The sequence below is a fragment of the Schistocerca nitens genome, chromosome 1, assembly GCF_023898315.1.
Source record: "Schistocerca nitens isolate TAMUIC-IGC-003100 chromosome 1, iqSchNite1.1, whole genome shotgun sequence".
NCBI lineage: Eukaryota > Metazoa > Arthropoda > Insecta > Orthoptera > Acrididae > Schistocerca > Schistocerca nitens.
Genome location: NC_064614.1, coordinates 269,151,257 through 269,171,149, shown reverse-complemented (window position 1 = coordinate 269,171,149; position 19,893 = coordinate 269,151,257). Strand labels below are relative to the sequence as shown.

General features: G+C 38.2%; 1 protein-coding gene across 2 annotated transcripts in view; it reads left to right on the top strand.

Moving 5' to 3' along the window:
* LOC126247981 (AP-4 complex subunit epsilon-1-like) overlaps positions 1 to 19,893 on the top strand; it is a 46,638-nt gene that overhangs the window by 8,845 nt on the left and 17,900 nt on the right. The window contains exons 2-4 of one of the 2 annotated variants that reach the window (XM_049948566.1): positions 8,098 to 8,282; positions 14,301 to 14,497; positions 14,591 to 14,749. In XM_049948566.1, coding sequence (XP_049804523.1) covers positions 14,408 to 14,497; positions 14,591 to 14,749 — 249 coding nt within the window. In that variant the 5' untranslated portion in view covers positions 8,098 to 8,282; positions 14,301 to 14,407. The remainder of the gene's footprint in view (positions 1 to 8,097; positions 8,283 to 14,300; positions 14,498 to 14,590; positions 14,750 to 19,893) is intronic. The other variant, XM_049948556.1, reaches the window with a different exon arrangement.

Genomic DNA, 19,893 nt, shown 5'->3' with positions numbered 1-19,893 from the left:
CATACCTGGAAAGACCCACACTTCCCATCTAACTACTATGGTGAAATTTAAGGTTAATGCCTGCACTGTCACTTAAAAAATATTTTTCTTAGCATTGTTGACAGTGCTCACAGGGAAGTATGATGGGAGTGTTAGGTGTTGGTCAATAGCAGGCTGTAAATTACCAGTGAGAGAATGTTAGGAAGATGACATGTTGTATACCAGTGATTCTAATCAATTTTACTGCTCAAATGTATCTGATCTCTCTGTTTGAGCTAACCTCTCACGTATCATTCTAACAACAGTTCTTGGGATATGGTGTGTATTCCAGAAAGCTGGTCAACAATCTGTGGCTGATACTGCAGAAGTGTAAAACATAATCACCACAGTTTAAACTAAACTGTTGTGTCCCAGTGTACCCACAGCCTTGGGTTGAAGTATATATCAAACAACCGGGCGTGAGCAGGAAGCAAACTAAAAAAAAGTTTGGAAAGCTTTAGACTGTGCTGCTCAAACTACTGCATGTTTTCTTACCTCACATTGGTTACTCAATACTGTACTCTCCTTGGCTCTCTCAAACTGTGTTTTGCGTGGAAGAATAAAAGCACTGTAGCCATCATTGGCCCATTTTTTAAATTTTAGCTCTTAGTGCAGTATATTAATTAATCATTCATTGTGGGAAAGATCTCAGGATGTCTGATAAACTTGTGTCTGCTCTGTGGCCTAAAATGTAATGCCAAAGTCATACCCACTGGCTGAAGAGGTATCATTGCTTGCCTTGTAATCTGACCTTAATGGAAACTTCTGCAGAACACGCTTTCTTGCAAATGAATCCACTGACTGGTTATACTGCAATTATAGTGATTCAATCCAAATATTTTAGTAATGGGTGGAGATGCTTGAAAGATCTAGCACAAACCGTAAGTATACATCTTGTATGAAGTATGAAGTCTCTTAAATCTTTAGACAAGGAAGGATATACAAGTTACAGATGTCCATAATCTGAATGCAAATTAAGCAGTACAAAATGAGATGTAAATTTCTGTAACTGCTGCTGTAGAAGTGGTATGCAAAAGTACAGAAAATATGTTGAGCTCAATTTGGAAATTACAAATGTCAATTTTTTCAGATGAGGGTTATTTCATGTGAAATCACCCAGTGGCCGTTGCCTTATGTCACAGATTTTTCTGAAAATTTGGTGTAAGAATGTACATAATGAGTTAGGGTTAAAATATTTTTTCTGGATTTTTTTTGACCAAAATTGTAATTAGGAGACCATTTTGAAATGTGGGCTCCTTCTACCAACTGGCATTGAGAAACGAAGTGCCTTGTAAATTTGTAACCACTATAACTTTTTTATTTATGAATCAATTTTATTCAATTTGGTGTCATTGGAAAGGAAAAGAATAGAGCTATAATAAAAAAATTATTAAAGTGCTGTGTCTCACCAACAAGTGTTTGAAAATTTGTAATTAATGTAATTTCTAACTTTTTTTTTTTTTTTTTTTTTTTTTGCAAATTTCAGGATTTTTTTCAGCCGAATCACAAGTTTCACCATCTGAATTTTTGTTTCAAATAATTCCTACTGCCATACTTTTCAACATAAAAAAAAAAAAACAGAAGGGTGTTTGTCCTGTATTGTTAGATCTTATACTTTTTCAATAATGCTGTAATAATTAATTGCTTCAAATAGCTAATCAACAATACATGAAACAACAATGAAAAATTTAGTCTAGCAGCCATACTCACATGCAACACAAGCTCTGTGTGTTAGGTTTTTGTGTGTCTAGGCACTTTATATATCTGAAGGACTTTTTTGTCTTGATTTTGTTCTTCTTACATAAGCAGCCATTCTGCCTGGTAATTAGAGAATAAGAAAAAGTTTCAAACCATCCAGTTCTTTTCTGCAACATACACAGTTGATTAAAAATCACAATGGGAAACAAATGTTGGCTTGGCTCTGAGCACTATGCGACTTAACTTCTGAGGTCATCAGTCGCCTAGAACTTAGAACTAATTAAACCTAACTAATCTAAGGACATCACACACATCCATGCCTGAGGCAGGATTCGAACCTGTGACCGGAGCGGTCGCTCGGCTCCAGACTGTAGTGCCTAGGACCGCACGGCCACTCCGGCCGGCGAAACAAATGTTCTTTAAGTTTTGTGTCAGCAGTTGTGTGTCAGAAGAAAAGTAGTAGCAGTGATGAGCTTGATTTAATAGATATGTCAAGCCTGAATCAAGCTGATATTAAATTATTGAAGCTAAGAAGCATCTGTGAAAACATTGAGTGTGTTTCTTCTTCTCACAAAAGGCTCTATTTGGGAACATTTGAAGACAGACAAAGAATTTGCTGTGACCCTTTTAAGAAGCATGGTAAAAAGACTGCTAAGAAATCTTTGAAACCTATTTCTTTAACCATGGCAAGGAAATATAAAACCCTTGGACTTGTTTCAGGTACCAAGCTGTGCACAACATGCCATAAGGACATTTTATCTCCTATGGGGGATAACCTTCCAGGGATGGATGAATATGAAGTTGAAGATCAAGAATATACACCAGATCCATCTACAGCTCTTCAAAAACTTAATGAAAGTTGTGAACTACTTGACATTTCACCATTTACGGTTACCAAGAGAGCACAAGACAGGCGTCCAGAATACAATCGATCCGTCACGTTGCTTAGCTTTAAAATTTCAGCAAACAGCATCAGAAGTGCTACATGTTCCAGTAAAAAATGTGTTTGAAGAAACTGGTAGTGCTGAATGTACAGACTGAAATATTTTATTGCAAAAACTTAGAGAAATTCAGCAGAAGTTCTGTTAAAGAAAAACTACAAATACTTACCTTAGCACCAGCTTCATGGAGTAAAGAAAAAATCCAAATGTTTTTAACAGTTCCAAATACATGGTAAAGAAATCGAGGGTATTGCTAAAAGAAGATGGTATTTTGTCAAAAGGGAATTATAAAGTGGGAAACAGTATAGGTAAGGACGTGGAAAAATGTGTCCAGAATTTCTACTGTGAATATGATATATGTCGCATTTCTGCTAATAAAAAAGACTGTCTGTCTGTCCCTTCAGAAAATTGCAAAAGAGTGCTTTAGACAAAAAGACTAATTTTACATAATCTGAAAGATGTATACTTAGCTTTCAGAGAAAAATACCGTGAAGATAAAATTGGTTTTACTCAATTTTGTGAACTTACGCCAAAAGAATGTGTTACTGTAAACAGTCATGGAATGCATAATGTATGTGTATGCATGTATCGCCAAAATGTAATACTGTTAAAGTATGCTGCACATATGAAAGAACAGTACACTGAATTTCTACAGAAACTTGTTTGCAATATGGAAAATGAGGAGGGCATGCAGCATCGCTGTTTTCGATGTCCTGACGAATATGAGCTGCACAATTTTTTAATGGAGCTGGAGTCCTTATAAGATTGTGAAAATGTTGTATTCAAACAATGGATGCAAACTGATCGACCTACACTGGAGACGTTAATGAAGACGACTGATGATATTGTTGAGTATCTCATGCAAAAACTTCAAAACTTAACACAACATCATTATGTTTCAAAATCTCAGAGTCACTACTTCAAATCAAGCAAAGAAACCTTCTCTGATGCTACATGCATCATCATAGTGGATTTCGCAGAGAACTATACCTGTTTGCTTCAGGATGCTGCACAAGGATTTCACTGGCAAAACATTCAAGTCACCCTTCATCCTTTTGTGGTGTACTTTAAAACAGATGACTGCATTGAGTCAATGTCATTGTGTTGTATAAGTGACTGTTTGCAGCATGATAGAAACACATTCCATGTTTTCCAGAAAACTGCTCTCACTTGGAACAATTACTACACATCCAGCATGTTATGTACTTCAGTGATGGCAGTTCTGCACAATGTAAAAACTTAAGAACTTTTTTAATTTGTGCCATCACAAGCGAGATCATGGAGTAACTGCAGAATGGAATTTTTTTGCCACTAATCATGCCAAGAGTAGATAACAATGTTCACAAACATGTTACAAAAACGATATGAGACTGCGTCTACCATTCCTGGGACAAGAGTAAATCATTTTTTCAAACCACTAAATGAAAACAAGTTGCTGATAAAGCATGTTTCATCATCTACTAAATTCATTCAAGTTTCTCATGGAATTCGAAACACTGCCTCTAACACAATTAAAGAAGAAATATTTGTCGCAGCTCTCTGCGATAACCAGTGATGGCTCGGAAAAATTCTAGAGATAAGTGAAGAACACAGAGATGCAAAAGTCAAGTTCAAGAGTCTAAGTGGCCCTTCCTCAAGTTATTCATGGCCACCTCACACTGATGTTTGCTGGATACCTTATGAAAACATTTTAATGACTTTGCATGATCCTAGTGCAAGCACAAGTACTGGTCATTTATATGCTTTTGAACCAGATATAATATTGCCCATTGAATACTTGAAACTTCCTTGCAGATTAAAACTGTGTGCCGGACCGAGACTCGAACTCGGGACCTTTGCCTTTCGCGGGCAAGTGCTCTACCACTTTTGACTCAAAAGTTAAATTAAAAAATTTATTTAGAGACAGTTGATTTCTCGTCAAGCCATTAATTCCAGCCAAATACCGCGGCTCTTTAAAAATCTGCTCAGTGAGCAGGCCAGACCTCAAAATATTTTCAAGAGGACATGTTTTTGATAAACAGGTGGAAATCAGTTTTGCCTAGTTCCTTATAATAAATTTACAAGGTAAAAATTTTATACAAGTAAATATACTAATTCTGTCATTATTGCAAAGATTTAAAAATTAAATCAGTAATCTTAATAAAAACCTGAAATAGTTATAAAATCAAAATATAAAATAATGAACTAAAACATAATCTCAAAGATAGCAGGTTTAAACATTACAAAACAAATTATATGTTAATAACTTCAAAACTTATCCCGTAAAGAATAAATAAGTTAATATTTATACTAAGAAAATTAAATATAAACAACTAACTTTAAAAATTTAAATTTTTTCTTAAGAAACTAGATATCTTAGGAAACGATTAACATCTCATTTCTATAAATAATTTAATAATAATTATGATACATTAACTATAAATTATTTATAAATCAACCCAAATCGAGACAAGTAAAATAAATACTAAAATTTTGATAAACCCTGATACAAAAGGTACAATAAATAAAATCTACTTTAAAAAATTTAAAATAATATTTCATAAAACATTTACATTACCAATACACTATAATTCTAAAAATCAATTCTATAAAATATGCTAAGACAAAAACCAACAAAATTATTTATATTATATAATTAAATAATCAAAAAATCAATATAATAAAATAAATAATCAAGACTTCCTGATTTGCACAGAAAAATTTTCAGTGTAAGTGAAACACTTTACTAATAAGTTATGTCTTGAACCTCTTCCTAGATACACTTTCCAGTACATCTACTATGTTACGACTTATCTAAATTGAAGCTACTTTAAAATAATAAAAATAGAATAATCAATAATGAGAGCGACGGGCGATCTGTACACACCTCAGAGCCAATATCAGTTAAATTAAATAAATCAAATTACTATCAAATTCACCTTCATCAACAGTATTTCACCATCAAATCCGTTATAAACAAAAATCTATTGTAACCCACCTCCTCTTTAACTATAAGCTGCACCTTGACCTGAAATATTAAGATTATCTGATAACGGAGATATACAAACAAATAAATTAAGTAGAGTAAATCGTGGTAGAGCACTAGCCCGCGAAAGGCAAAGGTCCCGAGTTCGAGTGTCGGTCCGGTACACAGTTTAAATCTGCCAGGAAGTTTCATATCAGCGCACACTCCGCTGCAGAGTGAAAATCTCATTCTGGATCCATTGAAAACTTGTTTGACAGAAACAATGCTTTTTAGAATTTTATGAATGTGTTTTCTGAGAACTGATCATCATTTGTGACCATTAGATAAGTCACAAAATGAGAGACATGTATATTATTTATGTTCTTTCTGTTTTAAATGATTAAACAGAACAACACCCTTCTGATTTTTTTTATGTTGGAATGTGTGACATTAGGAATTCTTTGAGTCAAAATTTGAAATGGTGAAACTTGTGATTTTGACAAAAAAAATTCATGAAGTTCTAAAAAGAAATTTTGAAGAATGACATTAATTACAGATTTGCTCATGTGCAGTTGCAGCATAGTTTAGTGATATAGTTGGTCCTTTTATCTTTCTAATGACACCAAATTGAATAAAATTTATTTATAAATAAAGGGATTATAGTAGTTAAAAACTTTCAACCTTCCTTTCGTACTGACTCCAGATGGAGAAAATGCTAGACATTTCAAAATAGCCCCCTGACTACAGTTTAGATCTAAAAAATCTGAAAAAAATATTTTATCGCTTTCTGTTTATGTACTTTCTTACACCAAATTTTTACAAATATCTGTGACATGATGGCAACGAGATTTCTTTATTTTGGGTGATTTTAAATGAAATGGGCCATGAATGGAGTAGGCTCACAGTTAAAGATGGGAGAAAAAGTGACATCAAGACAGATTAGGACAAAATGAGAAAACAGAGCATTAGGAGGAGTAAGTTAGCACCAGGAGAAAATAAAAATGAAAATTTGAACTGTGAAAGTGAATCTGTTGTCTTCAGCAGCAGAAATTCAGTGCTCACAAGTAACATGCACCTTCTGTGATATGCATTTTCACCAAAGGATGACTGATCAACCTGTTGTCTGAGTACTTTCCCAGCTTTGCAATCTCCAAGAACATTAAAAAAAGTAACTTCTCTGAATTATGGGACCAGAAACTATTAATAATAAACAAAGATGCTGCCTGTAGGATACAGAAAGTTGAAATTGGTCTCAAGTGTTATGATAATGCTGAGATGTTTTCATAAAATCAGAAGACTACTTTTTAGCAAGCAATTTCTTTGCTGAATCAAACAATGGAAACTCCAGGCTGGAATACCAACCACATCAGAAAAAGGATAGATTGCTACTCACCATAAATATGACTCATTGAGTTGCAGGGAAGCATAACAGAAAGATTTTTACACATTATAGCTTTTGGCCAAAGCCTTCCTCAGCAAAGAAAACACACGCACATTCACACAAGTAAGCATTTCTCATGTGCACATGACCACCACCAGCAGCTCCTGTCAGTTGACATATTCTCAACCTGATGGAATAAAGAGTAGGCAAGGCTGCCAAAGGACCTCAGAAGAGTAACTTGAGGAAGAAAGGGTGTGAAATGCTTGGGAAAAAAAAAAGTTTTTTGAAGAGTGGAATCATTAGATAAGAAGTGTCATTTTTGACAAGGTTTTAAATCAGTAGTTAAATCGGTAAATTGCTCATAGGTTTACATGCCCACAAAACAGTTTTAATGCCATAACAGCTGCAATAAGACAGTAATGCAGAACAAATGATTCTTGTGTACTTTCAAAAACACAAAATTTTCATGGCATGCTCATTTTTTTTGTGCAAGTAGTAGAGTATAGGGATTATGTTTGGTGCAGGAGGCAGCCTTCATTGTTTGCTTTCATCTCCCGCATTTTTCCTCCTCACTTCTGCATATCTTACAGTTATAACAGATTTCATCTCACAATATGTGTTAGGCTGAAACTGTGTACTGAATTGGGAGTTCGGTACTGAAACTCTCCCTTTTGTAAGCAGCACTCTTCCAATGAAGCTACCTGAAATGACTTTGTGAACTATGTCAGATGTTGAACATGTTACCATCTCACCCATCCAAGCACACAGTATTAACTTGTCATTAATGTTCACACCAACTGCTAGTATGTAAGAAATTTAATTTTCTTCGCCTCTCTACTATCATTTAAGTATTTACTGTCATTTTCCTACTGACTGCTGTTTCCAGTTATCTATCACATCAGTTTCCTGTGGAATTATGTTATTGTTGTCCACTCATATCATGATTATTAATCCTTTATCAGATGTAGTGAATTTTCCCATAGTTGTGAAAAGTGGCATTCCTTGGCATTAGATAGATGGCTACTTTGTATAGAAATTGTTAGAGCCATTCAGGAAAACATGTGAATTTACTTTTTGTCTTGTGTTAGTCACCAGCATACTTCTCTGTTTTCCAGGCGACAAATATTCTGCACAAGGAATGGCAACATAATATCTGAAATTCACAGTGTGTTGGATAGGGAAAGAAGCCAGAGCCTTAAAGAATGGATAGTTAAATAGTGTGACTGATCCACACAGGCAGAAGACAGAATGACATCGGAAATGTTATGGACTGTGTGTTGTATATCAAGGCTTTTCTAAGGTGAGTTATGTCTGCCTTCTACTCTGTGAGTCATCCACACCCATATAATCCACTTTTTGAGGTGAGTGTTGGCTTCTTTCACATCTTACACACTGGTGTCCAGTTATTGCAGCATCTGTACAAATTCAAAAGGGACTGTGTCAATTGACTCACATATTTCAGAAAAGATCCTGCCTCTGTAGTATACTACATTTTTCATTGTTATTGACGTAGGTGTGTGCTGTGGGTAGCTAAAGCAGGTCAGTAATACCCACTGTACAAAATATGGAACACACATCAGCTAATCTGATTTTTTAGCTAATCTGATTTTTTAGCTAATCTGATTTTTTATTTCAACATTATTTGCCTTTTATAGGGAATTACTGGTAACACCAACAGAAAAGAGAGAAACAAGGAAAACAAAGAAGATAGATTAATGTCCCATATCACCACCATAAAAATTTATGGACTTGGATGCTGCTTGGTACTGAAATATACAAGTCCAACCAACCCCCAAAATAAATAAACAACATATTTAAGTCTCAGAAATTAAAGCAGCATACCACAGATCGAGAACTTGGTGAAGACAGTTTGTGTGTTAAAGGTGTACTTCCCATCCACACTTGTTGCATTGGTGTCGGTATGCCAGTGGAGTTTATCTTCACCAATTTGATTGTTGAATTTCCTCCACTTTAAGTGTCACCATCCCTATTGCTGCCAAAATCTACCAGCTGAAGGGAATGGAAGACTCTCATTTCAACATCCTGAGTCCTGTCCCCAACATCCAGTCGTAAATGTATTCATTCATTCATCATTTTTTATAACTGAAGCTGTTGGGAGAGGATGTTTAGTGGTGGTACTGCTTTTTCGGTGTTCCATATAGATTTTTCTAAAAATATCTCTGAAATGTTTGTTACCTCTCATTAGGATTCATGTCACCTCCTTATAATTTTCATTGTCAGTTGCTTCTGGCACTTCCGTATTTTGGCTTTCAGTCATATCCTTCTCACATCTTAAGAAAATTGCATTGCAAGTCCTTATTCCCGTAAGGGAATGGTATGGATCAATTGCAGCTCATTTATTAGAAATCCATGTATATTGTCGAAACAATTCATCAGTATGTTTGTTGCAGTGTAATACTACTTCCTCTGGGAGACTCAGACTTCTTCTGGAGTCATTTTTGTGACAACTGACTTTGTTTATGGTTTTCCATTGACAATGACCTTGTAGTTTTGTGAGAACCAAGTTTGTGTATTAATCACATGCCAGTTCATAATTTTCCCACTATTATTTTCCTTTCTTGACCCACATACTATGTTTATTTATGTAGCTGTTGGGTATGGTTTCATAACATAAACACAATAGAATATTTTGTATACTAGAATCACAATATTTTAAAGTGAACCATTGAGTCAAATGTAAGAGAGAAATTGATGTTGCACAACCAGAATTAAATAATCTTACAATTATAGCACAAATAAGAATTAAATAGCTTTCCCAGCATGCTCATATGTGGGAAACAAACGGGCTGGACACCCATTGAGATGCCGTAAGTTGGGCTGTCCATCTCAAGGTGCATGAGATATTTCCTGATCCAGTTTTATTTTGCTTGTCCTGTACATCTGTCACGTGTCTTGCTGATATTTCAAGACAATTTGTCTACCGTGCAGTTGACATGATTAGCAAGCTATTTTGTTGTTTGCATTTCAGATATTTGTTCTCCTTCATTTATCCTCAATAACCAACATTCCAATTTCCTGTAACAATTCAGATTATCAGAGTTTGGCATACTTTGTCTTCATTTTTTGCAAGTACTTATGCCACAGTACATTTTTAAAAATTTGTGTTTCTTATTGTAGCTATGGTCAGTATAATTATGTTAAGAAAATTGAAATTCCAGGATGCAAATAACATACAAAGGATAAGGACAGGCAAGCACTAGTGTACAAATGACGTGCTGGTGAAGTAAGACTGAAAAATCTTTCAGTGAGAACTTTGTAACCAGCCACAATCATATGGTCAGGAGGGAACAACAGTGGAGGATTTGTGGAGATTTGGAAGAAAGTCACATGTTGCTTTTATGACAGGTGCAAGACACTTGAGTTAAGATGACAGGTTATAGTATGGATGTAATGTTTTGAGATGATGATGTAGATTATGCTGGACTTCTTGAATGGAAACATAGCGATAAGGATTGTAAAATGTGTCAGTAAACTGGCATAGGCTCTCCATTTCGTAGTCACTTTGGTTCATGATCATGATGGTGTAACAGACAATTATTAGTCCACTGTTGTTATCATAACTGTGCTGTTGAGATTACTTTTCCAGGGATCAGTATTTTGTGAGAATGTTTTGGTGATGGTGTTTTAAAGACAGAGAGGTTATTTTGGGGATATGTAGGAAGCCTCTTTGGGTGTAGGATGTGCAGCTCGACAAGACAGAGTTTCAGAGTTTCATGACATTGAACTGGGGAGGTGAGGGTCTGAATGTTAATGGTGGGTACTAGGGATGATAATGATACTGAGGGTTAAGTAGGATGTACTGAGTGCCAGTTGGATGTGACAATTTGTTGGGTCAGGAATGGTTTCAGGAAGGGAATGAGACTAGATTTTCGTTAGAGTGAACACGAGTTTACTAAATTCTCAGAGGTAGAAGGAGCAAGGTTTGATCGTGGAACTGGTGAAATAATAAAATATAAAGAATAGGGGTTTGACATGATAAAGTGGCAGAAAATGAAACAGAACTTTTGAAACAAGTAATAGTTGTGAAAATAAATGGAAAAGGGGATGAGATTATTAATGAGATGGAAAAGCCAGTATGAGGCAAACAAAGAACTAAAGGGCTAAGTAAATGAAATTAAAGGTATGTGACAGAAAATGTAATATAGACACCTGGCAGAGCTATGAGAAGCCTGTGTTGTGCCGTGTTACATTTGGAAAGCAAATGTGTGTTACTGAAGTTCAGATCTCTCATACATTTTAATTTGATAAGTGAATGCTTTAAAAAGACAAGGTACTACATTGCAGCCTTGTTACCAATTGTATCTTCTCTGTTAATCTGCTCTTAGTGAATATCTAATGTAGCACTTACACTATTATCGTTTGCTTTTTGAATTGTTAAAAAGAGTTCTGGAATTCTCACTTTCTTTGCTATTGCCTTTTGCAAATTTATACCATCAGATAGCTTCTCCACAACAAAAAATTGCTTCTGAAACGTATCCAGCATTGAAACATATTGAGCAATGATTTCTGTAGTACATATGGATAGAAGCATTATTAGAGCCCTCAGTATAGACCTTTTTATGATCATGGAATCCTGATCTTCCATACTATTGTGCTACCAATCAACGAGTCCTCAGTTCCCATCAATACTGAATTTGAGTCAATTTTGTCACTTTTTGTCTCTGTGAGTGTGCAGCATGATTATGTAAGTTATTGTCAGAGAGGAGTCCAGCACACTATGAAAAATTGACATTTGTGTGGCGAAAAGAAAACAATAGAGACAACTTATTATCAAAAAGAGGAAGGAAGAGAGGGGGTAAACTGCAGTTAGGAAATCGTATTTTGCATTCTGTTTCACAATAGTAGTTTTTGATAGTGAAGTAACAAACATAAGGCTCACCTTATATTAATAAAAATAAAAAATAAAAAAAACTTTCATCATTACCTTTAGAGAGTTTACAACTTGATTCATCTTGTACAAAATATAGGTTTTTTTCACCAAGTATAATTTTCATGTATTGAAATGTGCCACTTCGAAATTCTTTACGATTTATATAATTGCGTAGGCTTCCGTGGCCAGAGTCAGTTGACATAAAAGTTTTCTGGATATGGTACTGCATCATAATGTATAAAACTACTGCTGGAGAAAAACCAACGTTTTGGCCATGGTTGCGGCAGCCTTCTTCTGGGTCTAACAGTGCGTTCTAGCTGTGCAGTGTCCTTCATATTTTGCTGTTGCTGTTCACTGCGCATGCCATTACGTCATAATTTTAAAAAGGTAGTTATAAATAAAATAGAAAGAAACATTCCACGTGGGAAAAATATATGTGTGTTTGTGTGTTTTTTATTGTGCCTATCTACCAGCGCTTTCCCGTTTGGTAAGTCGTGGAATCTCTATATATAAAAAGGTAGTTAGTTTTATTAGTCACTTGGCTGCGAGCAATCAAAGCCCAACAGATTGCACTGTCGGCATGAGCACTACTGGCGAGTAACTGCTGCCGCACGGCTGACATCCAACAGTTGGTAAACAGCAGCCAACTTCTCATTCGACAGTGACACCAATCATGGCACATAACACAAGTGCCAATAGACAACAGAGGTTATGTTCTCCCTCAACCGCAATAACCTGTTAAAATAAAGTTCCCTCTCCTTCTTCCTTAAGTGACCAATGAAACTACCTACCTTTTTAAAACTATGACATAATAGCATGCACAGTGAACAGTAACAACAAAATATAAAGGACACTGCATAGCTAGAATGCACCATTAGACCCAGAGGAAGGGCACTGCAACCGTGGCCGAAACGTTGGTTTTTCTCCAGCAGCAGTAGTTTTATACATTATGATGCGGTGCCATACCCAGAAAACTTTTATGTCGTCTTTATGATTTCTCTGTGCTCTGAAGCATAATATGCAACTTTGTGAAGTGTTGTTGCCAACAAAGAACAAGGGTTCCTTGTTTTAGTGTTGCCTTATCAAGTGATGTAGACTTACCCAATGATTCTTGTGTCAGAACAGCAAAAGTGGCTGCCGGAAGAGGAATGTCAGTTTTCCTATGCCTCATGCTCTCTTTTTTGGTTAGTGTCAATGAAAAGTCATTATCACATCCCACACCTGTAAAGGCATGCTGTTGTCACAGTGTTGTAGTGCCATTTCTACTGCAACTGCTGTCCAAGTAGTATCTTAAGGGAATGGCGACTACCAGACATGTATCGCTGACATGGATTACATGCCAACATTTAAGTTTGACTGACACAGCTCCCATCTACATGGCTTTTCTGCTCTGTTGCGGCCAATTTTACTGTTGTTGAGCAAATATGGCTCTGTCCAAAGCCCTTATGGTCAAATAAGTCTAGTCACACATAAGGTATACAAATATCTTTGTGACAGAGAGAATTCCAGGGGAGATGAAATCCTGTTGGGACTGCAGATTGAAACAGCAGGGACATGTTGTGTTTTACTTCAGACAGTGAAAACAAAATGTGTTGAAGCATGAGGAATGGAAATCTTGAAGTGAATGTTAGTTCATGTAAAAAAGTTTTGGTGGAGTAAGAACTGTCACTGATTTTGGTGATTTCCAATATGAGACCTGTTATTCTGTTTTGGGATTCCGCTATTCTGACAACCCATTCATCACAAGGTGGCAGACATTGTTATATGAAAATGATGAATGACTTTCAGAAGGAAGACATCAGAGAGATTTTCAGTGGCAGCATTCTTATTCCTTCAAATGGTGGCTTTGATACCGAATTTGCAAATACGATGACCAGTTCTTTACATCCAGTTCTCTCTCTCTCTCTCTCTCTCTCTCTCTCTCTCTCTCTCTCTCTCTCTCTCTCTCTCTCTCTCTCCCCTCCCTCACCACCACACCAGTCCTCCAGTCCTTTCTCCTCACCATGTTAGATTAACTTTGGTAGAGAACCCCAAAATATTCATTGCTTGTGCTGGCAATTTTGCCGACTTTATCTGTGGGGAGCAGACGATCCATTTGTGCATTTCACTTAAGTTAAAGCTAGCATGTAGAACTAACCAATAAATGACTGCTCATGCAGATTAAATGGGGGGGGGGGGGGGGGCACACCCTGCTTGCCCCTTTTATTTCTGAATTTGTTATAAGATTAAAGGCAGTTCTTCCGTAGCATGGACTTAACATTTTAAATGTTTCTTATAAGCGTTTGTTTGCATCTAAAGGAAGCATGATGTTAGCGTACAAACTTGTTTTATACTGTTGAACTCAAATGTGATGTAGGTATGAAATTGACAGGGTGTTTTCTGTGATTTATTGTAGAATTATAGTTAATGTTCATTTTCTTTTTACAGGGTATCTGGCGTGTGTATCTCTTTTGAAAAGATCAGATCCACTTACAGTATTACTAGTCAATACAATACTACGTGATATCAGTAGCAAAAATGTGCTGTGTATTTCTATGGCCTTGACTGCTGCATGCTCTCTAATTCCAACAGACCAAGCCTCTGTATTTCTTCCGTTAGCAGTAGAAAAACTAAAACACTCAAATGTAAGTGTTGGATCACGTGTTTTGGAATAATGTCACACATGATTACGTATTGTGTAATGTTTAAAGTTAATTAACATTGTCTCTGTGCTTCAGGAATTTGTTCGTGGGAAAGCAGTAATAGCGTTGCACCACTTTTTTCGTACAAGTCCTGAACAGTGTACCAAGTACATTGAACAAGTACAGGAATTGCTTGGAGATAAGGATCCAGGTGTAGTGGCTTTGGCAATGCAAATTTTGTTGGATGTAGCAAAGGTACTTGGTGATGTAAAGCTAATAACTAGTATATAAAATTTTAAGTCAGAAATTGTTTGGTAGATGACATTAGTTTAGTAAATGCATGTAAAAAAGGATTTGCTACTATCAACTTTTGGGATTGCAAAAGTTAACAAATTTGTCAATCAAAAAACTGTTGTAGTTAGGCATAGGTACAACATGACCAGTAGACTGAACACAGCTTTATTCCACGGAAGCATCAAAGACTTGAAATAACAGTATTTGAGTAACATTCCAATGGGATCAATTACATACACAATGAGCTGTAGGAATACACACAGAGAACTGAGGCCGAGTGCAGCTTTGCCAGCCTTAAATAATAGACATGGGGCCCATGGCAGGTTCTGAGGGTGATATCTCTCTCTCTCTCTCTCTCTCTCTCTCTCTCTCTCTCTCTCTCTCTCTCTCTCACGCACACACACACGCACACGCGCACACCCACGCGCGCGCGCGCGCGCGCGCGCGCGCGCGCGCAAAAGTCTTAGCTGCCTTCTGTGGACGACATAGCTCTGCCGCATGTGTGGCCTTCTGAAAGTACATTCATTCCTCCTCTCTTACGGAGATCACAGATTCTTGAGACAACCATTTTGTCCTTCTCATCTGCTGGACTCTGGCTAAGGTGGCGTGCTGCATTGAGAGCATACAGTCTGAGATACTTCGGGAGCAGACACATCTGTATACGACAACACCAGTGATGCCGGGGCTACTTCCATTTCAATCTCAGGCATCGGTTCTGTTGATGCCGCTCTCAGTGCTGATGATACTTGTATCAGTGGCTGCTGAGGAACGGATGATGGACCCCTGACAGTGGTGTCTGAAGTAACAGAGGAACTGCTGTTTCGGCCACTGAGGATGGATGCCCCCGCCTGCTTGGGAGTGGAGAACCAGTAGCAGCAGGTGATGTGAAGCCCGATGTGACGCTCAGAGGCGATGGTGTGACATCAGGGGGCACCTGGCCACCCACGTGAAGACTAAGCTTATCATGGTGCCTTGAGCAGAGGCCGTTCTCAATGCGAATGTCGCAGAGATGCTGCCCCCTGGCATCTGACGATGACAGTTGGAATCCATTTAGGGCAACATCCAAAACTGCACACCTCGACAACCACAGCCGGCCAGAAGAGGCGCGGCGGCTGCACGAATTGATGTCTAGGTGGAGGGTAGCAGTGTCCTCAGCTGGTGCTCGTGGAGTAGCTCTGCCAGGCTCTTCTGCCGAAATGCAAGAAATGGTACAAGAAGAGAAGCCGATTTAAGGCAACGTAAGATGAAGAGCTGACAACATGCTTTTTAATCTGAGTTTGAAATGTTCCCACTATGCATTCTGCCTGACCGTTAGATGTAGCTGGAATAGCAGAGCGAGTATGCAACGGATGCAGTGGGAATTGCAAAATGCTGAAAACTCTTGCGATGAAAATTGGGGACCACTATCAGAAAAAAAATGTTGTGGGAAAGCCATTGACTAAAAAAAAATTGGACAAAGCTGTGATGGTGGCACTTGTGGGTGTGGAAACACAACGAACGACATACAGAAAATGAGAATACGTGTCAACGACTAACAGGAAAGGAGCATTGAGAAGGGGTCAGACAAATCCACATGTATATGAATGTTATTGTCCAAGCCAGGCCAAAACACATGTTGATGGGCCAATGCTTTTGTGTGTGATAAACCCAAATGATCTACATGTAATAATGGAGAACTTGCAAATAGTGCACTGAGGATATCACTACCTGAGGGGATGTGTGATCCCTGTCTAAAAGCAGAACACCATCCCCAATAGAGAATTAATTTCAAAAGATGTAATAATTACAGAGGGCTCTGACACACCAGAATTTGGTGGATAAAGTCAACCATGTTGTACAAATGTTATGACCTTCTGCAAAACGGGATCCGAAGCTACAGCCTTTGCGATCCATGTGCTAGTTACAGAAAAACCATCAGCTGTCTGCTGCACAGCAGTATTAATGTGGAAACAAAGCAGTTCCTCCTGATCAAATCCTGGGTCCAGACTGGCTGGTAGAGAGGACAAAGTATCGTCATTTGCATGTTGATTTGTAGGGGAGAGTGAATCGTGTAGTTGTAACGTGTAAGGAAAAGAGTGCATCGTTGAATGCAATGTGCTGCTTTATGTGAAATAGCAAAGAAGGACTGAGTAAGGAAACCAATGATTTGTGATCGGTGAACAGGAAGAATTTGGTACCATAGTGAAAACATGAAATTTCTTTGTGGCATATACAATGGTCGAAGCTTTCTTTTCTGTCTGAGAGTACCTAGTTTGAGCAGGATTCAGTGTTTTTGAGGCATAAGCAACAGGCTTCTCGGAGCTATCAGGATATGTATGAGCCAGTACTGCCCCCAACCCATACTGTGAAGTGTCCATTGCAAGGACCAAGTAGAGGCCTGGTTGGTATCTCACTAAGCTGGGCGCAGCTACAACATGATCTTAATGGCGGAACATGTGGTTTCATAAGCCAGCGACCAGTGAAACTGAGGCCTTTTGCACAGCAACGCATGTAATGAATACACGATTGTTGCTGCCCCAGGCAAAAATTTATAGTAGTAGGCAACTTTGACTAGAAAAACCTGAAGTCCTTTGACTGATGTAAGGTGTGGAAGTGACAAAATAGCAGAAACATGTTGATGCAGAGGTTTGAGGCCCTTGCAAGAAACTTCAAACCCAAGATTTTTCTAAATTACACTTCAGCTCGGCTGCTTGGAGGACAGAAAAAAGAATATGGAGTAAGTGTTCCTCAGTGGAGGCACCAGAAACTACAATGTCATCTAACTAGTTTGCACAACCCGGCACAGATGCTGTAAGTTGTTCCAAAAATTTTGAAAAATAGCAGGAGCACTGGTGACTCCAGAAGACTACTGCAAGTATTGGTTCAGTCCAAAAGGGGTATTGACAGCTAATATACATTGTGACTCTGTATCGAAAGGGAGTTGTAAATAGGCATCCGACAAGTCAATTTTTGAGAAATATTGACCACCTGATAACTTTGCAAAGAGTTTGTCTGCGTGCGGTACTGGGTATGTATTCACTATAGATTGTGCGTTCACGGAAACCTAAAATTGCCGCAGAGGCGTAACCAGCCCAACAGTTTCTTTACTAGAACTAGGGTTGATGTACCATTAACTTGATGCAATAGGCCAAATAACTCCAGATTCCATGAGGAGACCTAATTCATCTTTGACTTTGTCCCTGAGTGCCACTGGGACCAGATGGAGCTGCAAAAAAATGAGGCCTAGCAGAAGGGTTCATGGTAATGCATGGTCAAAAATTGTTGGCATGTCCCAATCAGGAGAGAAGAAAGAGGAAAACTCAGAACATAATGCATCTAACTGTGTGTACGACACTTGTTCAGATGGTAAATTCACTTCATCTGAAATGGGAAAACCAAACAAGTTAAAAGCATCTAATCCAAAAACATTCTCTGTACGTGTGTTATCTACAACTAGAAATGTAAGTGACCAGGCAGCTGACTTGTAGGTGGCAGGGACAGGGAATTGGCTGAGAATAGGAATACTCTGTTTATTGTAACTTACTAATTTTCATGACGTACTGAGAGGCGGAGGGGAACCCAAGTCCATATACGTTTGTGAGTTTAACAAGGTTGTTGCAGCTCCTGTATCCACGTGCTCATGCAGAACCTTACGCAAAACAGTAACATAAATGAAAAGCTTGTCTGTCTATACAGAAATAGCTAACAAAATGTTTACATCCGTAACCACATCAGAATCATTGTGCTGAATTTTCCCATTGCAAACAGAAGCAGTGTGACCTTTTCCGTTGCAATTATGGCAAGTAGCCCAGCGTTTTGGGTAGTCTGGGCATTCATGGTTTATCAAACAATGTGGGCAGGATGGGAGTGTGGACCGTGTGTTTCGCTGTTTACTGGCATGTTTACTTTGTTAATGCAGCTGCTGCTGAGAGCAAGGCCGGCCACCTTAACACTGATAGTGTGCGGACCGCTGCGACAGTGTCTTCCCCCTGCAAACTGTGTGAAGCTTGGTGTGGAGGAGAGGTTTAGATTGCTGATACCTCACACCATGACTGAATTTGGTTATGCATAGCTTATGACACCTCGAATGGCTGTGAAATGGCTAAAATCTCAGAGAGGGATTGATTTTCACACTGGAGGGCACACCCTTGCACCTCACGATCCTGAACAAAACAGTTGGTAGCATCTTTCAACAGCTGATCAGCATATGGCTCTTTATGCACATCGGACACAAAATGATGACAACAACTTGGAGTTGAACCGCCCATGTTTGGTATAATTTATGTGGTTGATTCCTACAGCAGTAAAACTCAACCCGGGATACAGGTTGATTCCTGCAGCAGTAAAACTCAACCCAGGGTACAATAACATGGGTGCACTTACTGTAGTATTTTGAAAGTAGTTCACATATTTGGTCAAACATTAAAGAAGATAAATCCTGCAAAGGGGCGAGTTGGCACAGGACTTGTTACATTCTTGGCGATATCCAAGAAAGGAACAAGGTACAATGTAAAATAGCAACAGGAACACCAGGAGCTGGAAAGTTTTGTTGCAGAAATTTCTCGTATGCTTCCCATTCCTCAATGGACTCATTGTACACAGAAAAGGGAGGTGGACAAACTATGGGAGCCGCAGAGGGCAAAACAGCAGTGACACAGACTGGGGAACATGCTGATTGGACAAAACAGAAGCCAATAATTGAAGTACGCGAGTTTCATTGTCCAGCACCTGTCATTCGTGGTGCAACTCCGTGGTGAATGATTCTTGCTGTTCGACTGACCAACGTATAATGTCCTCTTTGGCACCATCGACCATCATGAGAATAAATGGAGTACCAACCAGAGTAGAAACTTGTGCGGAAAAAAGGGCCACATTCTACACTAATTGTGTTGTAATTGCGTGTAAGTACAATATGACCAGTGGACTGAACACAACTTTATTCCATGGAAGCATTATCAACTTGAACAGAGTACTTGAGTAACATTCCGCAGGAACCAGTTATGTACACAGTGAGCTGCAGCAATACAATCAGAGAAATGGGGCAGAGCTTAGCTTGGCTAGCTTTAAATAGACTGGGGCCCATTACGGGCTCTGATGGTGATATCTCTCTCTCTCTCTCTCTCTCT